The 23,051-nt window shown below is 37.4% G+C and overlaps 1 protein-coding gene across 7 annotated transcripts in view; it reads right to left on the bottom strand.

Annotated features, from left to right (window-relative positions):
• Window positions 1-23,051, bottom strand: part of LOC129923762 (uncharacterized) — a 45,786-nt gene that overhangs the window by 3,722 nt on the left and 19,013 nt on the right. For all 7 annotated transcript variants that reach the window (XM_056016294.1, XM_056016297.1, XM_056016298.1 and 4 more), the window contains 5 exons: window positions 21,067-21,206; window positions 15,942-16,070; window positions 12,024-12,182; window positions 5,628-5,769; window positions 677-790 (listed from right to left, as the gene is read on the bottom strand). In XM_056016294.1, the coding sequence (XP_055872269.1) occupies window positions 677-790; window positions 5,628-5,769; window positions 12,024-12,182; window positions 15,942-16,070; window positions 21,067-21,206 (684 nt within the window). The remainder of the gene's footprint in view (window positions 1-676; window positions 791-5,627; window positions 5,770-12,023; window positions 12,183-15,941; window positions 16,071-21,066; window positions 21,207-23,051) is intronic.

The following is a 23,051-nucleotide window of genomic DNA, read 5'->3' as shown; positions in this document are numbered from 1 at the left end:
AGTGTTAACTAGAAAAAGTATGAACTCATTTGTCTTAGAGTTACATTATATCCAGAAAAGAAAAAAGTCAGCTTCAATAAAACCGATCCTCGGTGACTTCATTAATGCGCTATGAGCAGAAGTTCGAATGTGTCAGATAATACCACGTTATGGACCGAACATGTCCCGCGGGTCGTAGTTTGAGCACCTCTGATCTAGGTGTTTTAAAGCTAGAACGTGTTTTCGAGGGTGTTTTGGATTTCGAACTAATATCCGCTTGCCTACAGTTGATTTTTAAGACAACAAAATTAACGGATTCAAATCACCATAGAGCTGTATGTGCATATTACAAACCTTTTGAAAGTTAGCCAGACTTTTTAGATAAACGTTGCCCTTTCAGGCATTGCGATCTATGGGGTACGCAATGTTAAGGTCATCTGTTTCTATGGCCAACGGTTAACGAGCAGGGTGTCATGTGGCCAACGCAACGACCAACCGCCTTTACTTTCCCCAACTTAAGTCAGGTACTCATTAGAGTTGGGTGGGTTCAGAGGGCGCCCTAAAAATCCCATAATTCAATGTCCATTTTAGTCACGCATGTTTTACTATTTTTTTGACGTCAATTTTCTCAACATAGTTTGAGAAAATGGCGGCTCGGTCAAAGCAAATAGTGGAAGTATAGCGTATGAATCTTTACTTGGTTGGTTCCACAACTTGTGTACTCCAGAGGAAGCATATGTGTACACCAGTTTTCTGCTGGGTTGTAGCACCTTAGCCTGTAACACACACTTGCGTCATTATATTGTAGTTCCTGGGTGAGATGGAAAACAAAATGTATGAGGTCATTGATGTTGGGTGTAAAAAAAACACACACAAAAAAAAAACAGTAGTCAGAATTAGACGTCATAAAAAGGCTTTGTTTTTAGAGAAAGAAAGAGGGAGAGAGAAAAAGAGAGGAGTGAGAGAGAAAGAGAGAGAAGGAGGAAGAGAGAAAGAGAGAGAAGGAGGGAGAGAGAAAGAGAGAGAAGGAGGGAGAGAGAAGGAGGGAGAGAAAGAGCATGAAAGAGGGCGAGAGAAGGAGGGAGAGAGAAAGAGAGAGAGAATGAGAGAGAATGAGGGAGAGACAAAGAGAGAAGGAGGAAGAGACAAAGAGAGAGAAGAAGGAGAGATAAAGAAAGAGGAGGAGGGACAGAGAGAGAAAGAGAAGGAGGGAGAGAGAAAGAAAGAAAAGGAGGGAGAGAGAAAGAAAGAGAAGGAGGGAGAGAGAAAGAGAGAGAGAAGGAGGGACAGAGAAATAAATAAAAGGATGAGGAGAAAAAGAAAGAGAAGGAGGGAGAGAGAAAGATAGAGAGAAGGAGGGACAGAGAAAGAGAGAGAGGAGGGAGAGACAAAGAGAGAGAAGAAGGAGAGAGAAAGAAAGAGGAGGAGGGACAGAGAAAGAAAGAGAAGGAGGGAGAGAGAAAGAAAGAGAAGGAGAGAGAGAGAAAGAGAGAGAGAGAAGGAGGGACAGAGAAATAAATAAAAGGATGAAGAGAAAAAGAAAGAGAAGGAGGGAGAGAGAAAGATAGAGAGAAGGAGGGACAGAGAAAGAGAGAGAGGAGGGAGAGACAAAGAGAGAGAAGAAGGAGAGAGAAAGAAAGAGGAGGAGGGACAGAGAAAGAAAGAGAAGGAGGGAGAGAGAAAGAAAGAGAAGGAGGGAGAGAGAAAGAAAGAGAAGAAGGAGAGAGAAAGAAAGAGGAGGAGGGAGAGAGAAAGAAAGAGAAGGAGGGAGAGAGAAAGAAAGAGAAGGAGGGAGAGAGAAAGAAAGAGAAGAAGGAGAGAGAAAGAAAGAGAAGAAGGAGAGAGAAAGAAAAAGGAGGAGGGACAGAGAAAGAAAGAGAAGGAGGGAGAGAGAAAGAGAGAGAGAAGGAGGGAGAGAGAAAGAAAGAGGAAGGAGGGACAGAGAAAGAGGGAGAAGGAGGGAGAAAGAAAGAAAGAGAAGGATGGAGAGAGAAAGAAAGAGAAGGAGGGACAGAGAAAGAGAGAGAAGGAGGGTGCGGACTGCAACCCCGTAGTGACGCCACTGAGGAGGAATCCGTTAAACTGTGGAAAGTTTATTGGAAGTTCAAGTTTTTAAAAAAGGATGCCATCCTGCCATATATAGGAACACCACGTAGATACCAAACCCAGCAAAACAACTAGATGCAGTGGCGTAGCTAGAGTATTTGATGCCCGGTGCGTTAGGCTTTCATGATGCCCCCCCCCCCAAAAAAAAAGAATGAAACATTAAAACGTTGTTTTTTTCTCTAAAGAAATGTGTATGCAATGTTCAAGTATTGCTAATTCGGAAGAAAAAAATCAATTTTACAAAAAGATACTACAGATAAATCTCCGTGCTTCCTTACTAGCAATTTATCAATAATTTTATCAAAATCTTTTTTATACCAGCATGTAGCCACATTTACCACAATCGTCAGAAATATGCGAAATAAAGATGGTGATATTCGAAACTGATTATTTTAGCGAATATGTTTTTATAAAACTCAAGCGCTCAACGAATCCTTGTTTCATAAGTTGGAGGCTTCTGAAGAAACTGCGACAACCGTTGAAGTCTCTTTTTATCGAAAGGAAAATTGTCATTGTCAATATTGTTTTGGAACACCATCAAGATTTTATTCATCCAAAATCGCAATAAACTCGCTTTGTGTTTTTGGGGACATTTACGCATTTGGTGTGGAGCTCAGCTTGGTTCGAAGCACATTTTATGTCAGCAGTGGTTCTTAATTGGATATTAGTTTCACTAAATGCAAGAAATTGATTGTTTTTTTTTGTTGACCTTCTAATACTTCTTTAACTTGTTTGCAATGTCCACACACGGAGTGCCAGATTTTGCTTTGAGAGAAAACGAATGATGTTCAAGATTCTCTTTGGATAATCTCTTTACTCGTTCCCTATTCTTTAATTAAATCTTGCGCCTTGCTGTCAATACTGTTCCCTACAGACGAACTACAAATTCCCTGAATGTGAGCTATGTTGGTCTCATACTTCTCAATGTTCGTAGACAACCTCCATCACTCTTTGAATCTATTGTTGGATTTAAATGTAGATTTAGAACTTGATGTTGTTGAGAAGGGTATGCAGGGGAAGCAAGAATAAGTGTACAGAACAATTGAGTAAGAAATGTACCAACACAACCTTGTCCCTCTTATAAATACAGAGCACTGAACAATGAAGTAATACTGTTATTACTGTACCATGTATCTCTGAAGAGAGTGTAAAAGTGCGTTGCCTTGAGAGCTTTAAACAAATGTAATTAATTTGATTCAAGATAATCTACAGCTTACATTTAATGTAAGGAAGCATGTAGGAGAAAAACAAAGCAGCGAAAATACATTTGTTTCTTTTTCGTCATGTGTTAAACAAATGTATAGTTTTTACTGACAAAGTTTGTCCTTAGCTTGGTGCCCCTCGTTACTTGATGCCCCGTGCGGCCCGCACCACCCACACATGGCTAGCTACGCCACTGACTAGATGGAACTATAAAAAAGCTAACTGGGCAGCTTTTTCACAAGGAACAGACACAAGACTATCAAGCATAATGGTCATTGGTTAATATGCATGACTAAATGCATGACGCGTAGGACGTAATCATCTTCTTTTTTTGAAGTTACATCTGTATCATATAAGATAAGATAAGAAACACATCCCTAGAGGTCAAGTTAGGAAATACAAACCCTTTTGGACACCAGAATTAGATAAATTAGTAAAAGAAAGAAACATGGCCAGGAAGACTATAGAAAAAAAACTTACTAGAGAGAACAAGACAAAGTACAACAAATTGACAGGGATTACAAGCAACAAAATTAAACAGAAAAAAAACGAAAAAGTGGACCTCAACATGCGAACAACAAGATCTAAACAAAGATGGTCGAAGGGTAGAAAGCATTTGCCCACTCCACAATGCACAAGCTGGCTTCAGGAAAGCAAGTAGAACAGAAGACCACCTCTTTCGTTTTATGCAGGACACAGTAGAAGGGTTTCATGAAAACAATCACACTACAGCAGTATTTATAGATTTGCAACAAGCCTATGATAGAGTGTGGAGAAAAGGTCTATTTTTGAAGATGAAAAAAATGGGCATCCATGGAAGAATGTACAGCTGGATCAGGGCCTTCTTAAAAAACAGAACAATTCAAACCCAATTCTAGTTTTAAAAAAGTTTGGAAGAAGGACTACCACAAGGTTCAGCCCTTAGCTGCACTCTCTTTCTAATCTTCATGAATGACCTCACCGACCTCTTAATTTGGACTACAGAGAAATATCCATTGCTGACTAGATCCAAACTAAATAGAGCCCTCACAACTATCTCCACGCATTCAAAATTATGGAAAATGAAAATAAACAAAGAAAAGTCAGTTTATTCAATATTTAGCCACAGCAACAAAACAGCAAAAAGAAACTACATCCTAAAAATAGACTCAAACCAATAAATAAAGAAGAAAACCCAACATATCTTGGTGTAAAATTAGACCAAAGACAGTCTCTAAAACACTTCATGGCAGATTTAAAAGAAAAGGCATCACAAAGATTAAACATAATAAAATAACTGGCAGAAACATTCTAGGGAGCTGAAAAGAAAACCTTAAGACAGTTATACACTGGATACGTCAGATCTGTAATGGATAACTGTCTCTACATACAAGTAGCTGCCAACAAAACCTATCAAACATCATTAGACACAATCCAAAACCAAGCCTTGCGTCTAATCATTGGAGGTATGAGAACTACTCCCACAGCAGCCTGTGAAATAGATTTCAATATTGAACCTCTTAAGTTAAGGTCCTAGTCTTCCCTAAAAATAAAACACTTTGAAATAAGTGCACCCTGTGGCGATTACTGCTCAAACTTCCAAGCCCAAATTGAGGCAATTACCATAGCATTACCGACAGTGGAAAACCATCAGATATTGTTGTCTTTACAGACTCCCAATCTACTCTACAAGCACTTAACAGCAGCACCTCAAACAGCCCAAGAGAGTTGACAACTCTTACTGTGATAATCCATCAGATGATATCAAAACTAAATATCAATATCACACAACAGTGGATCCCTGGACACATTGGCATCATGGGGAATGAAAAGACAGATAAGCTATCAAAGGCAGGATCATCTATGGAACAACCAAATAGACCTTTTAACTACCTCACCATAAGGTCAATGTTAGTCAACAATCACAAAGAGGAATGGCTCAACCAATGGGCATCAGGAAACACAGGCAGAGACATGTACAAATAAATGACTATACCTAACAAACTGGACAGTATTAACTACCTCCCCCGCAGAGTACAATCTACACTTTTCCAACTAAGAACAGGACACACACCTCTATTAAATTAGCATCTGAACAAAATAAATTCCACACAACTCCCCCTTTATAGACACAACGCCCACCCTTATGAAACCGTAAACCATATCCTCTTTGAATGCCCCTTCCTAATCCATCTTAGGCAGACCCTACTACCACTACAGCCCAACACAACCAACACCATGTACGGCAGTGCTGAACAACTGAAGAAAACAGCACACTATTTTTCCTTGGCACAGTCTGCAAAAGAGCTCACAGCTCAGCAGCAATAAAGCTGGATAGAAGAAGAAGAGACACTGCCTACCTTACAGTAACGAGTGCCATGGCCATAGAAAAGTTCGCACTGTTTTTCTGGAGTCCACACCTGACCTGCTCTTCTGTTCCAGACATCTATTGCTGGAAGGACATCAAGGCCTCTGGTAAAATCGGGCAGTGTGCAAGTTTGTCTAAAACGATATGGGAGTTACGCCTCTTGACAATGTGTCGAAGCTGTGATAGAACACCCTTAAAAGCAAATGTTATAGTGCTATTATAAACATGAGGCGCGGAGGCTGGGTAGTAAAGCGCTTGGGTTTGAATCCTGGTAAGGCTGGGATTTTTATTTTCAGGATCTTTAGGGCGCCTCTGAGTCCACCCAGCTATAATGGGTACCTGACTAAAGTTGGGAAAAAGTAAAGGCGTTTGGTCGTTGTGCTGGCCACATAACACCTTCGATAACCGTGGGCCACAGATACAGATGACCTTAACATCATCTACCCCATAGATCACAAGATCTGAAAGGGGAACTTCACTTTTTTTATTATCATAAACATAACATTGCGTAAGGTTATCGTTGATGCTTTTATTTTTATTTTGTAAACTTTAATCCAAAATGGACTTGCAGATTTTATCATCTTCTTATCTTAAACAAGGTTACAAAGACAAACTCGAAATCGGCCCCCGAAGTGGTCCACCCAGGCAGGTAAAAAGGCAGCTTTCAATATATTCAGAAAGAATATCAGAATGAAACTCTGTCAAAGGCAAATGACAGAGAAGAATGGAGAAATAAGGTTGACAGATCCTGTGTGGTGCCCCTACTGTAGAATATTTGCATTACACAAATAACAAACTAGTGTTTAAGAGGGAAGACATATTAGGAACTCCATTTATTACGTAAACACAAGCGGTGTTGCACTGACGCGCTAGTGTGCAAATGTACATATATTACTATTATGTTACATCTCTCTTCTTTAATTTAGAAAATCTATTTATCAGAATAACTAACAAACTAGTCAACTAAAAAGTCTAATCAGTTCATCACAAATCAAGTCTCTTGGGTTTGTTAACTATTCTGCCTGAGCGTGTTACATAAGGTTGATTTGGTCTAGAGGTGTTAGAAGAAGCAGTGTGTAGTGGCGGCTCAAAATCTAGTGTAGTTTGTAATATTGGACTCTCTAGATCTAGTGGTTCTGGTTGTTCTGAGATGTCATCTGGAAAGTCATAATTGTTGTCAAATCTGTTTGCTTTCTCAGAAGACTTTCTGATGTGTATTCTGTTTCTTCTGTAGACCTTATTTCCACTTTTGACATTATACGATCTAGGCTTAGAATGCTTCGAAACTACTGTTCCTGGTTTCCACTCAGAATTAAGTTGCATTCTGACTGCCGTTCCGTTTTGTAGTGGATTATGACTCTTAACTCCTTTCCTCTTATCATAATAATGTTTCTCAGACTGTTTCTCGGAGTCAAAGTGTTTCTTCACCACCTTGAGATCTGGTGTCTTGGTAGGTATTAGCGGTTCTGACACATTTTGATTCTGATGTTCAGCACACCTGCTACAATCCCTAACTGTCACTTCAATGTCTGCATTCATGCCTGGCCAATACATGACTTCTCTGGCTCGCTGCTTACACTTGACTATTCCTAAGTGAGACTTGTGAATCAGATTTAGCATGTATTTACGTAAGCTTGGTGGCATGACTATTCTCAGACCTTTGTATATAATACCATCCGAAGTTGATAACTGGTCTCTTGAATCCCAATACGGCCTGACTTCAATTGGAGTCTCGCTTCTTGTGTCTGGCCAACCAGTCATAATTACTTCCAGAAGCATTGAAAGTTCCTTGCTTGTAAAGTCTTTAATTTCACTGTATTTCGAATCACTTACAGAGATCATATGCACTGAATCATCTGTAAATTCACATGTCTGTGTATCAGTATTTGGTAGATGTGCACGAGAAAGTGTATCGGAGATAAACATTTCCTTGCCTTTTCTGTAACAGACTTTCAGATCATACCACTGCAGTCTTATTAGCATCTTCTGTATTCTCATTGGTGCTGACAATAGAGGTTTCTTGAAGATTTGCTCCAGAGGTTTGTGATCATTATAAACTGTTACTTCTTTACCAAATATGTAGCAGTGAAATTTGCTTGTACTATACACAATTGAGAGCATTTCCTTCTCAATTTGAGCATATCTTGTTTCTGTATCTGTGAGAGCTCTTGATGCGTATGCAATTATACGACCTTCCTGGAGTAATACTGCTCCCAGTCCATCTTTACTTGCATCACATTCTATCTCTACATTCTTGTTGACATCATAATATGCTAAAACTGGAGGGTTTGTACAAAGATGTTTCAATTCTTTGAAACTCTTGTTTTGTTCATGATTCCATTGAAATTCTATATCATCTTTTAGAAGCTTTCGTATTGGAGCATCTGCTTGACTTAGATAAGGAATAAATTTTGCTAGGTACTGAATTAAACCTAGAAATCTTCTGATTCCATCTTTGTCTTGAGGAGCTGGCATGTCAATAATTGCCTTTATCTTTGCTGGATCTGGTTCTAAACCTTTCTCTGACAAGATATGGCCCATATAAGGTACTCTGTTTTGCCTTATCTTGCACTTGTCATAGTTCAGCTTTAGATTGTACTTCGTTGCTCTTTGCATGACTTGTTTCAAAATGTGATCATGATGCTCAACATCTCTACCAGCTACTAGAATGTCGTCTATGATGACATATGCTCCTTCAATTCCTTGAAGCATTTCATCCATAATTCTTTGGTAAATTTCTGGCGCTGATTTGATTCCAAAAGGTAATCGTAACCATCTATATCTTCCCAGAGGTGTGTTGAAAGTTGTGAGAAATGAAGATTCTCTTTCAAGCTTTATTTGCATAAACCCTGACTTGGCATCGAGAACTGAGAATATCTTCGAATCTGGAATATTAGTGATCACATCTTCAATAGTTTTCATCGGGTGATGTTCCCGTCTGATTGCTTTATTGAGATCTTTTGGATCAATACATATTCTCACTTTGTCATTCCTGAACGAAACAACCATGGAGCTAACCCATTCAGTAGGTTCATGTACTGGAGTAATAAATCCATCAGCTTGCATTTCTTTAAGTTTTTCTTCAACTTTATTGCGTAGCGATGCTGTTAAGCGACGTGGTGGATGGATAACTCCTTTAGCATTTTCCTGTAACTGAATCTTGTATTCTCCTGGCAGTGTTCCAGTTGTTTTCAGCATTTCAGGAAATTCTCTTTGTAACTCGTCTTCTGCCTTGGATGTCTATCCGTTGTAGTAGTCCCAAACATTCTGCTGTGTCACCACTCAAAATGTTCTCTTGGCTTATGTCTACTACCTCAAACCTTGCTTTCACCTCTTGGATATTATTGTTCAAAGGTAGCACCACTTCTCCTAAAGTCTTAATAACATGATTAGAGTAAGACTTGAGCGACTTTGCTGAATAAGCAAGTTTTACTTTGTCTTTGAGCTTTTCAAACTCTGACTTGACAAGAATGTTACATCTTGCACCAGTATCGATACGAAAAATTAATGTCTTGCCATGCACGACTAGTTTTACAGTCCACTTGTCTTCGACGACATTGATGTTCTCAATATTACCCTTTCTATACTGGCTACTTGCAGTGCTAACAGGTATAATATTTTCATCACTGTGACTGTCATCTTCTACTAGATTGACGTTGCGTCTTTTTCTGCACATTTGAAACCAGTGGTTTTTCTTCTTGCAGAAATTGCATGTGGTTCCTATTGCTGGACATTTTCCCTTTTCGTGGTTCTTGCCGCATTTACTACATAATTTATCTGAGTTGTCTTTAGACTTCTGCTTTAGTACATTGTGTGACTGTCTCTTGATTGCTAGAACTTCTTGGCGCCTAATCATTTTCACTTGGCTTTGTGACAATTCATATTGTTGCCCAATTTCAATAGCCTTGCTAAGGGTCAACTTCTGTCCCTGATCAAGTAGTCTTAATTGTACCTTTTCGTGTATGACTCCACTAATAATCAAATCAATGAGCATATCGTCTGGATTGTCATACTCACAGTCCATAATGAGAAGCTTTAGGTCTTTAACAAAGTTATCAAAACTTTCTCCTTCTACCTGCTTTCTCTGATGTGCTCTAAATCTAGACACTCTCTTATTTTGTCTTGGCCTTATGTAGTCTTCTATTTTCTTTAATAGCAATTGCGGATCTCCCTCTTCACTATCAGTAATATTTAGAGTTTTGTAAACTTCTCGGCCCTGTTGACCTATCCACATTCCCAGCCATCCGGCTTTTTGTTTACTATCGGCACCAGCTAACGGTCCTTTGAAACAAAAGCTCACCTGCTGTTGAAACCTTAAAAACTCTTGATACAGATCTTTAGCATTCCAATTCAAGATTGGTTGCTCAAAATAAAAAGAAGCCATTATTAGATTAATAAAAACCTTTGTCTGGACAGCTTTTTAAGTTTTATTCTGACACCATGTAGAATATTTGCATTACACAAATAACAAACTAGTGTTTAAGAGGGAAGACATATTAGGAACTCCATTTATTACGTAAACACAAGCGGTGTTGCACTGACGCGCTAGTGTGCAAATGTACATATATTACTATTATGTTACACCTACGGTCCAGCAGACCAAGGGATAGGTGAAAGTAAATGTAGGGTTAGATGTGAACCTGGCCTAACTGATGTCTTATAATGACTATATAACTGATCTAATTGTTTTGTAAAGGGTTAATCTCTTATTAAAGCCTCAAGAAAAAAAATTCCTTTAGTTTAGTGTTCCACGGTGGCATTATTATGCTGCGGTTCATGCGATAATATGAAAAACTACTTATTAATCGTTGTTTTAAATTATTTTCCACTTATATTTCTTTTTGTAAATCTAGTAGTTAGTATGACAGAACTTACATAACTTAGCAATGCAAATGTAGACGAAATGGCTTTTTTTTTGTTGTTTTTTTTACCAAATATCTAATTCCATTCGCATAAATGTGTTAAAAAGTGCAGAATGGTATACCCTTTAGTAAAGAGCCATCTGTGTTTGTTAATATTAATAGTGAATAGTTGTATAAATGGTGTATCTTTATTTAAAAACTGCTTGCATAATTGATTTAAAAAATTAGATTTTTCGCTTTCAGAAAAGAAAAAAGTAGCCGTTGCATCAGAACTTTGAATGGTCTAAAATATTATGATGTCGGATTTTCACTACCTTTTTTAGTTTACGAGATCTACACGGGACGGACGGACGAACGGACATATTGACATTCCGCACAAAACTGATAGCGTCTTTTCCCCTTTCGGGCGCCGCTAATAATACAGACGTTACTTAAAAAAAAAAATATATGTTTACGTCCTACGCGTCATGCATCTAGTCATGCGTGTTAACCAATGACTTAAATTCTGCCAAGTCACTGGTTTTCCTGTCTAGCTCAGGCAACCCATTTCATGCTCTAATTGGGAAGAAGGAGCTTTTGTACGAATTTGTCCTAGCATATGGAAAGAGGAATGTGCCTTTATCTTTTTGTCTTTCTGCGTATCTTATTCGATTTCGTTTTTGTATTTAAAGATTATGGTTCAGTGTTTTATGTATAATTGTTACTTTAATTTTGAGATTACTATCCTGAAGGTGTTCTAAATCTAATGATTTTACTAAAGGTGTTACTCTAGTCAAATGTGAATATTCATTTGTTATGAATCTCACTGCTCTATTTTGTGTCTGTTCCAGTTTCTTAATGTTTTCTTGAGTTGAGGGCTCCCAAACAGAGGATGCATATATTCTATTATTGTATACATTTAAATCACTGTTTTTTTAGTTTCCTACTTCTCCGCCATTCGATAGTTGGCTGCCATCTAGGTCCAGCCGCGGTAGATTTTTGCGTAGAATAGCCAGTCCCAGAGCTATGGTCGGAGCTATGTCGCCTGGTAGATGATGTGTTTAAAGGAAAGGCAGTTGTGCGAGATACAGTTTGGTATTAGAGGCGCCGCTGTCAAGTACTTATTTTTTCCTTGTTTGATACCAAACATAATAATTAATTACCAATAGTTAATTAATTAATTATTTTTTTTTATTCCTGCTTTGTCAGGTACAAGAAATAATTGTGAAAATTTTCAACTTGATTTGAGATTGTGTGTGTGAGAAATAGCGGGCACAAGCTTCTATCAGACAGAGATACAGACAGACAGAGATACAGACAAACAGAGTGAGTAGATATGAACTGTCTAATAAGAACCAACCCTGACAGTAATCGTAAGTCGAATCAGACTAATTGCTACACATAATTTTGGTCCTAATAACTGACTAGACCGACTAACCGAATTCGAATGTATAGTAGGAATGGTTTTTGCTACTTTTGGATTCGGTCCTATTAAGTTGCAGGTCTGATTAACAGGAGGCTAAATAATTCGATTTGACTGTACTTACTTGCCAAGGAAGTCTTTTATAGCAGCAATTGAACAATTTGAGAACATCCAATAACTCCCTTGACTGGGCTTAGAAGCTGTAAAAGCGTACGTCGTTGCCATGATATACTGGTCAAGGTCCGAGCAATCTTTAGTACTACCATCGTGGGCAGACGACAGACTGTCAAATATGTATTCGAAAAAATTTTTTTTTTTGTTTCAGAGGCTTTTAGCAGTAGAAGCAGAAGTTTATATAGTCTGCTAGTCTTCGTAACTACTTTCTTCCTTGATGACAATCTCTGCCCCAAACGTTCAGTGTAAGTATTTTAAAGACAATCTCTGCCCCAAACGTTCAGTGTAAGTATTTTAAAGACAATCTCTACGCCAAACGTTCAGTGTAAGTATTTTAAAGACAATCTCTGCCCCAAACGTTCAGTGTAAGTATTTTAAAGACAATCTCTGCCCCAAACGTTCAGTGTAAGTATTTTAAAGACAATCTCTACGCCAAACGTTCAGGGTAAGTATTTTAAAGACAATCTCTACGCCAAACGTTCAGGGCAAGTATTTTAAAGACAATCTCTACGCCAAACGTTAAGGGTAAGTATTTTAAAGACAATCTCTGCCCCAAACGTTCAGTGTAAGTATTTTAAAGACAATCTCTGCCCCAAACGTTCAGTGTAAGTATTTTAAAGACAATCTCTACGCCAAACGTTCAGGGTAAGTATTTTAAAGACAATCTCTACGCCAAACGTTCAGGGTAAGTATTTTAAAGACAATCTCTACGCCAAACGTTCATGGTAAGTATTTTAAAGACAATCTCTACGCCAAACGTTCAGGGTAAGTATTTTAAAGACAATCTCTACGCCAAACGTTCAGGGTAAGTATTTTAAAGACAATCTCTACGCCAAACGTTCAGTGTAAGTATTTTAAAGACAATCTCTACGCCAAACGTTAAGGGTAAGTATTTTAAAGACAATCTCTGCCCCAAACGTTCAGTGTAAGTATTTTAAAGACAATCTCTGCCCCAAACGTTCAGTGTAAGTATTTTAAAGACAATCTCTACGCCAAACGTTCAGGGTAAGTATTTTAAAGACAATCTCTACGCCAAACGTTCAGGGTAAGTATTTTAAAGACAATCTCTACGCCAAACGTTCAGGGTAAGTATTTTAAAGACAATCTCTACGCCAAACGTTCAGGGTAAGTATTTTAAAGACAATCTCTGCCCCAAACGTTCAGTGTAAGTATTTTAAAGACAATCTCTACGCCAAACGTTCAGGGTAAGTATTTTAAAGACAATCTCTACGCCAAACGTTCAGGGTAAGTATTTTAAAGACAATCTGTACGCCAAACGTTCAGGGTAAGTATTTTAAAGACAATCTCTGCCCCAAACGTTCAGTGTAAGTATTTTAAAGACAATCTCTGCCCCAAACGTTCAGTGTAAGTATTTTAAAGACAATCTCTACGCCAAACGTTCAGGGTAAGTATTTTAAAGACAATCTCTGCCCCAAACATTCAGTGTAAGTATTTTAAAGACAATCTCTGCCCCAAACGTTCAGTGTAAGTATTTTAAAGACAATCTCTACGCCAAACGTTCAGGGTAAGTATTTTAAAGACAATCTCTACGCCAAACGTTCAGGGTAAGTATTTTAAAGACAATCTCTGCCCCAAAAGTTCAGTGTAAGTATTTTAAAGACAATCTCTACGCCAAACGTTCAGGGTAACTCACAGACATTTTATCCAGACTGGAAAACGGAAACAAATTCTTATCCACTATTGATCAACTCACAGACCTTCATTCATAGATTGTTATGTAGGCTACGTAGCTCTTTTTAAAGCTGTAAAGGAAGTCGCCCCAAATCTAAGATAATTGATCTTTTCTGTCTTAGTAAAGTAGGTACATAGACATAAACAAATATAGACTGGCCGAAGGAAGTAACTTCATGTAACTTGAAAACATGTATATCTATTTTATTCGGATTTCCGAATTATGAAAAATTGCATGATCTTCATTCTTAGAGATTAAACAAAACTACACTGCCTCCTTATTTACAATAGGCCTACATATAGGTGTGTGGCTGAAATAGATATGAATACTTCACTTTTATACTGCTCATAAATGCTGTATAATAAAGTACACAAAATTGCAAGTCACAAATTTTCGGTTCATAAAACTCTTTAATCGGCCAGTCTATATGAGTAGGTAATGATCTTAACATTTCAAAGTTTAGAAATAATTTTCTCGGATTTTAATTAGAATGGGCTATATATCACAGAACTATATATTCACGCAAATAAATGAAATAAAGACATTTCTTGTTAGTTTCCAGTAAGATAATGTTTCGAAAATCCTAGATCAAATAATTCACGTCTGTTGATTTTAATCTCCTAAAATACATTAAAATAGATTGATTACCTAGATATTTTTAGATTATACATTTAATTACCTAGATCTTTTTAGATTATACATCTAAAAATTTCAAAATAATAATTATGAGACGAGAGTGACATGACCAAGCCAGCGTTGTCTTCTCTGTTGAAGGCGCATAGATGCTGTGCATGTTGGCCCGTTTCAAAACGTCCTGGTTGGTGACATGATCCAGGAGATGCACAGTATGCGTCGCAGGCAACATAGGTGGAAGCTATTTAATCTGTGTTCTTGACGCATGTAAGTTGCCCAGATCTCACTGCCCTAAAGAAGTGTGCTCAGAACGCAGGCATTGTAGACTAGGATTTTTGTTGCCGAAGTCAATTTGGCATTTTCCCACACGCGCTTGGTTGTTGGATATTATTGTTCCCAAATATGTGAATTCACATTCACATGTACTTCTTAAAACTACTTTACAAAGCAACGCCTTGTTTCAGCTTTTTTGAAGTTTTTTTTTTACATTTTTTTTTGTAGTGTTAAAAGATATCCATGTTCAGTCTAACTGTGCTAAAGACAATCTCTGCGCTAAACGTTAATTGTGATTATTCCAAAGACAATCTGTCTGTGTGTAGTCGCTGAATGAACTCTTTAGGTTGCGTCTGTTTTATTTATGTGAATGTTTCTGTTGTGTTGTTTTCATATGAGAAAAGAGTCCTTGTAATCACAACAAATTTCCATAAGAATCAATAAAGCAGTCTTAGTCTTAGTATTAACATAACAAGAAAATTCGAATTTTACAAAAAACTTATTTATTAATTATCCTTTTCTCAAATCACATTTTTCATCAAATTATCTATAGAAATGAGGGGGAAAGTCTAAACTTTTTTTTGGCGCTTCGATGACGTAATCGTTTGTTGTTGTTTTTTCACAAAACTGTACACAAACATCAGGCGCCCGCCTGAAGACCCGCGGTGTTAAAAAAAAAACAAACGCGGATTATTTTTTCCATTAATATTTTTTTGAAACCCGTGGTCTATTCCTTCAGCGAATCAAGAAACCACTGTGCCTGTTACTTTATTAGAATATTTTGTTGTAAAAAATTTCCCTTTGTATCAATTTGTAACAAATTTTTATACCCCCCTCCCTTTTGTTTTCTAATTGTTACGTAATACCCGGACGTTGCGTTCGTGCTGTTACAAAGATTGCCCCCCCCCCCCAATTTCTGATTTGGTGAAACAGAAACAAGCTCACTCTTCACCCCAACATAAGCTTACTGTTGTCAACAGTTTTGAAGCAATGTAGATTCTTGCTGCGCAGACGATTGTTCAGGCTTAACCATGCTTTTCAATTTGTCACATAAGTATGCAACGAAAATGTGGTAAAACTCGAAAAGTAAATAGCAAATCATAATAATGAGATCTAATTTATTTGTAATAATAAGTAGACAATCTTCTTTAATTACAAGAATCTTTTGATATGTTTAGATTCTAAGACTGAAAACACATAGTGAGTGCATACACTACCCAAAACCCCTTTTCCGCGTCACCGCTAGAGGTATAACAATATTTTACTGACCTGTGACCAATTTCATGGGCTACTGTTCCACTTGTAAATCCAGCATGCTCGCTCCGCACTAATGAGACACCCCGATAGCTACATGCCTTGGCTAAGTAGGTGATACCTACCTTATTCTGTAAGTGATACCTTTAGAGATGAAACACATAAACAATGGATTAACGCGGGAAGTTAACTCAGAATATTCAGTAGGTCTAACTGAACTGTAGGTTAAACTGAACTGTAGGTTAAACTGAACTGTAGGTCTAACTGAACCGAATGTCTAACTGAACCGAAGGTCTCAATGAACTGAAGGTCAAACTGAACTTAAGCCTGAATGTTTAGCTGAACTGAAGTTCTAACTGAACTGTTGGTCTAACTGAACTAAATGTCTAACTGAACTGAAGCATGAAGGTCTAACTAAAATGAAGGTCTAACTAAAATGAAGGTCTAACTAAAATGAAGGTCTAACTAAAATGAAGGTTTAACTGAACTGTAGGTCTAACTGAACTGAATATCTAACCGAACTGAAGGTCCAACTGAACGGAAGATCTAACTTAACTGTAGGTCTAATTGAACTGAGGCCCGAAGGTCTAACTGAACTAAAGTTCTAGCTAAACTGTTGGTGTAACTGAACTGATGCTAAAGGTCTAACTGAACTGAAGGTCTGAAGGTCTAACTGAACTGAAGGTCTTACTGAACTCAAGGTCTAATTGAAAAGAAAGTCTAACTGAACTGAAACCTGAAGGTCTAACTGGACTATGGCTCTAACTGAACTGAAGGTCTAACTAAACTGAAGCTCTAACTAAACTGAAGGTCTAATTGAACTGAAGGCTAAAGGTCTAACTGGACTAAAGGTCAAATTGAACTAAAGATCTAACTGGACTAAAGGTCAAAATGAACTAAAGGTCTAACTAAACTGAAAGTCTAACTAAACTGAAGGCTAAAGGTCTAACTGAACAGAAGGTCTAACTGAACTAAAGGTCTAACTGAACTGAAGGCTAAAGGTCTAACTGAACAGAAGGTCCAACTGAACTGAAGGTTTAACTGAACTAAAGGTCTAACTGAACTAAAGGTCTAACTGAACAAAAGGTCTAACTGAACTGAAGGTCAAACTGAACTGAAGGTCTAACTGAACAGAAAGTCTAACTGAACTAAAGGTCTAACTGAACTGAAGGCTAAAGGTTTAACTGAACTAAAGGTCTAACTGAACTGAAGGCTAAAGGTTTAACTGAACTAAAGGTCTAACTGAACTGAAGGTCTAACTGAACAGAAAGTCTAACTGAACTGAAGGCCTAACTGAACTGAAGGCTAAAGGTCTAACTGAACAGAAGGTTTAACTGAACTAATGGTATAACTGAACTGAATGTCTAACTGAACTAAAGGTCTAACTGAACAAAAGGTCTAACTGAACTGAAGGCTAAAGGTTTAACTGAACTAAAGGTCTAACTGAACTGAAGGTTTAACTGAACTGAAGGTCTAACTGAACTAAAGGTCTAACTGAACTAAAGGTCTGACTGAACTGAAGGCTAAAGGTCTAACTGAACAGAAGGTCTAACAGAAATAAAGGTCTAACTGAACTGAAGGCTAAAGGTCTAACTGAACAGAAGGTCTAACTGAACTAAAGATCTAACTGAACTGAAGGCTAAAGGTATAACTGAACAGAAGGTCTAACTGAACTGAAGTTTTAACTGAACTGAAGGTTTAACTGAACTAAAGGTCTAACTGAACTAAAGGTCTAACTGAACTGAAGGCTAAAGGTTTAACTGAACTAAAGGTCTAACTGAACTGAAGGTTTAACTGAACTAAAGGTCTAACTGAACTGAAGGTCTAACTGAACTAAAGGTCTGACTGAACTGAAGGCTAAAGGTCTAACTGAACAGAAGGTCTAACTGAACTAAAGGTCTAACTGAACTGAAGGCTAAAGGTCTAACTGAACAGAAGGTCTAACTGAACTAAAGGTCTAACTGAACTGAAGGCTAAAGGTATAACTGAACAGAAGGTCTAACTGAACTGAAGGTTTAACTGAACTGAAGGTTTAACTGAACTAAAGGTCTAACTGAACTAAAGGTCTTACTGAACTCAAGGTCTAATTGAAAAGAAGGTCTAACTGAACTGAAACCTGAAGGTCTAACTGGACTATGGCTCTAACTGAACTGAAGGTCTAACTAAACTGAAGCTCTAACTAAACTGAAGGTCTAACTGAACTGAAGGCTAAAGGTCTAACTGGACTAAAGGTCAAATTGAACTAAAGGTCTAACTGGACTAAAGCTCTAACTGAACTGAAGGCTAAAGGTTTAACTGAACTAAAGGTCTAACTGAACTGAAGGCTGAAGGTTTAACTGAACTAAAGGTCAAACTGAACTGAAGGTCTAAAGGTTTAACTGAACTAAAATTATAACTGAACTAAATGTCTAACTGAACTGAAGGTCTAACTGAACTGAAGGCTAAAGGTCTAACTGGACTAAAGGTCAAATTGAACTAAAGGTCTAACTGGACTAAAGCTCTAACTGAACTGAAGGCTAAAGGTTTAACTGAACTAAAGGTCTAACTGAACTGAAGGCTGAAGGTTTAACTGAACTAAAGGTCAAACTGAACTGAAGGTCTAAAGGTTTAACTGAACTAAAATTATAACTGAACTAAATGTCTAACTGAACTGAAGGTCTAACTGAACTAAAGGTCTGACTGAACTGAAGGCTAAAGGTCTAACTGAACAGGAGGTCTAACTGAACTAAAGGTCTAACTGAACTGAAGGCTAAAGGTCTAACTGAACAGAAGGTCTAACTGAACAGAAGGTCTAACTGAACTGAAGGTTTAACTGAACTGAAGGTTTAACTGAACTAAAGGTCTAACTGAACTAAAGGTCTTACTGAACTCAAGGTCTAATTGAAAAGAAGGTCTAACTGAACTGAAACCTGAAGGTCTAACTGGACTATGGCTCTATCTGAACTGAAGGTCTAACTAAACTGAAGCTCTAACTAAACTGAAGGTCTAACTGAACTGAAGGCTAAAGGTCTAACTGGACTAAAGGTCAAATTGAACTAAAGGTCTAACTGGACTAAAGCTCTAACTGAACTGAAGGCTAAAGGTTTAACTGAACTAAAGGTCTAACTGAACTGAAGGCTGAAGGTTTAACTGAACTAAAGGTCAAACTGAACTGAAGGTCTAAAGGTTTAACTGAACTAAAATTATAACTGAACTAAAGGTCAAACTGAACTGAAGGCTAAAGGTCTAACTGGACTGAAGGTCTAACTGAACTAAAGGTCTAACTGGACTAAAGCTCTAACTGAACTGAAGGTCTAACTGGACTAAAGGTCTAACTGAACTAAAGGTCAAACTGAACTGAAGGCTAAAGGTCTAACTGGACTAAAGGTCAAACTGAACTAAAAGTTTAATTAAGCTGAAGGTCTTACTCTCTAACTGAATTGAAGGTCTAATTGAACTGAATATAAATTTTATTTCGAAAACTATTCTAACGCTTGTGTTTAAAATTTCAAGATATGTGTATATTAATAAGAAATAACTTATCAACTCATTAGGTACATCGAGAAAACTCGAGGTAGATCTTTATATTGGTTTGAAAATGTTTCATTATCGAAAAATTAATTTTGGCTAGAATGTTTTATGAATGAAAAGTTTCCATAGGACGTCATAGGAAAACAAACTTGCCACCGCTTACATCACTAGGCTTACAGCAGTACACTGAAAAATTTATTTGCAAACAGGAACAAGTTTTAAGAATCAATTGGCCTAATTAAATATTTGCGGACCATCTTATTGTAGGCTCTATTAGCCTTGTCAACAAAGTAAAAGTTTCCATACACTCCTCCCCGCCATCTAAGTGTAGATAATTTATAGAGCACTTATAACAATAACTAATTTATTTCTTCCAAATATGCTAAACTTTATTGTGACCTGGTAAACTAATAGATGCCATCTATAAATCTAATTGGTCAAGTATTCTTTTCAAAGCAAATGACTAACTATTCCCAGTTGAAGCTAATTAACATATTTCTCTTTGCAGGGTAATATTTTATTTTCGCTAGTGAATCTTTACAATGTGCTCAAGCTTTGAAGCTACTGTCCCATACCAAAACAAAGGAAATGGTCATAACACAGCTCCTCTACAGCTCCTTTACAGCTCCTCTACAGCTCCTCTACAGCTTCTCTACGCCTTACTTGCTGACACTGAACATGAGCTCCAGCTTGCATTCAAAGACTTTTGCACACCATCATGGACATACAGTGGCAAGACTGCACTAGAAAACAATAATGCTCGTGCCAATGCCACACTGTACAGCCCCAGCGTATCCCGTGATGCCCCAATGGAAACGCTTCTTTAGAATACTAACGCAATGTGTTTAAGTCTCTTAGGGAAAAAATGCTCAATTTTACTTTGTTATAAAGCCATAATGAATATACTAATTGCCATATTAAATGTCTGAACGTAACCATTTGAGAAGTTACACTTCAAAGACTTTTTTCCAAGCCAATATAATAGGCTAAAAGTTTTATGCAAAAAGGGTAATATTTTATTTTCGTGAGCTGTTTTTCTAGACTGTTGAGGGACCTAAGAGATTTTCAATTCTAATCGCCACGTACAATTACAAGTAGAACTAACATAAGACACAAAAAAAAACAACCTCATGCTGGTAGTCTTAATCTAATCGTTCATTTTCGTAATTACAAAAATTTGTCCAAATTGATACTGGTATATCTTTATAAAATTATTCAACCGAGAGAGGCTTGGCCACCTGGTACTCCTCACTGTTTGCATACATGGGTTTTAAATAAAGAATTTAGACGAAGGAAAAGTTTTTTGAAGCCGATTTATTGTCAGATGAAGACTTAATTTTTTTTTAAAAGTAATTAAAAATAATTTTGAAACTAAGGATCATGGTGCTTCCCCTTTTTTTTTGTTTCGTCTAGCTAACTGGCAGACACACCAGCAACAAGAAACAAATATGTACCGACTTGTTTTCTATAGACACACCAGCAACACCTCAAGAAACAAATATGTACCGACTCGTTTAGGTTTTCTATAGACACAGTTTACAAACATGCACTCACGCAATAGACAGATGTTCACTAACTCAGTAAACATGTATAAATCCAATAAAGTCCTAAACAAAACATGTGTACTCACCCAGTAAAGAATACAAGTATATCATAACTTGCATTGTTCCATATATTTTTGTTCCACTCAGTTACTCTGCTCAGTCCTCCTTCAGCATCAAGGGAGCCATCAGTGACCAGATCCTTGAGAAACTCTACTTCACTATAAACCTAACGGAAACGTGTCACCAAGTGAATTTGAAAGAGGATGATGGAGTTGATGATGATGATGAGGGTGGTGATGATGATGATAATGATAATGAAGATGATAATGATGATGGCGGTTGTGATGATGATGATTACGATGATGAGACGGTGATGATGATGATGATGATAAAGATGATTATGATTATGACGGTTATGATGATGAAGTTGATGATGAAGGTGGTGATGAAGATGATGATGATGAAAATGATGATTAAGATGGTGATGAAGATGATAATGATGATGATGGTTATGATGATGAAGTTGATGATGATGAAGATGATGATGATAAAGATGATGACAGTGATGATGATGATGATGATGATGATGAAGGTGATGATGATGACGGTGATGATGATGAAGGTGATGATGGTGATGTCGAGCCAGACATAAATAATGTCGAATATTATAATTAGACAATCTTTAAAAAAATGATTAGAGCCCTAAATAGATATAGGTGAGTTTGTTAATCAGACGTGCAAGTCCCCTTTTCCTCTTTCTTTATGCCTTACACTCGAGATTATAAGATTTCAGCTTTGACTCTGTTGTTTATTGCCATTACGTCAATGGAATTCAATCTTTCATACAGTCTGGTTAAAATACACGAATTCACTCATACAAAGCAAAAAGAGGACACACTTTTGACTCCATATCTCTCGTACTGGTGTTTGTATATTTAAAATGTTGGGGGAAAATGTTTAATCAGATCATAGTAAGGCCTGTATTTTTTTTTTTTTTTTTTGCATTCCCTGGCATAATGCTAACTTTATAATAGAGTTATCGCTGATCAATGCACAGTGGACATACAATTATAATTAAACAAGGTTACAAAAGACAGTTTGTGTGGAAACACAAACTCAAAATCGGCCCCCGAAAAGGTCCATCCAGGCAGGCTTCAATATTTTCAGAAAGAACATGCAAATGAAATTATATCAAAGACAAATGAGATATAAGAATGGAGAAAGAAGGTTAACAGATCTTGTGTAGTGCCCCACGATCCCGCAGATCAAAGGATAGGTGAAAGTGAATGTAAAGTTAGATGTGAACCTGGCCTAACTAGATCCCCTTTTAGACCTTGTGGTCTATAGGGCAGATGATGTAAAGTTCATCTGTTTTTGTGGCCTACGGTTAGCGAGGGTGTCATGTAGCCAGCACAACGACCAACCGCCTATACTTTTCCCCAACTAATATTAGAGCTGAGTGGACTCAGAGGCGCCCAAAGATTCCAAAGTTGAAAATCACAGTCTTCACCAAGATTTGAACCCGGACCCCAGTTCGGAAGCCAAGCGCTTTACCGCTCAGCCACCGCGCCTCCCTTGGCCTAACTGATGTCTTATAATTGATCCAATTGTTTTGAACGTAAATAAAAAAAATGTTCATAAAAATGAAATTTATAAGATTACTATTCATTTTAAATTAGGTCTAACTTATAATGCATACTAATTAGCTTTTTCTCTTTAAAAAACTGCTTGCATAACTGATTTTAAAAATTAGATTTTTCGCTTTCAGAAAAAAAAAAAGTAGCCGTTGCATCAGAACTTTGAATGGTCTAAAATATTGTGATGTCGGATTTTCAATATCTTTTCTAGTTTACGAGATCTAAACGGGACGGACGGACTGACGGACAGACGGTCAGACGGACAGACAGACATTTCACACAAAACTAATAGCGTCTTTTCCCCTTTCGGGGGCCGCTAAAAAACAAACACTTCTTGGACTCGGGTGATAAACATTTTTCTCACAATTTGTGTGTGTTTGTGTGTTTTGTGGAAATAAAAATATCAGGCTTGATGGCTTGTTCAAAACAAAACC

Source organism: Biomphalaria glabrata, chromosome 17, assembly GCF_947242115.1.
Source record: "Biomphalaria glabrata chromosome 17, xgBioGlab47.1, whole genome shotgun sequence".
Classification (NCBI taxonomy): Eukaryota; Metazoa; Mollusca; class Gastropoda; family Planorbidae; genus Biomphalaria; species Biomphalaria glabrata.
Note: the sequence above shows the minus strand (reverse complement) of the source record. Positions and strands in the feature narration are given on the sequence as shown.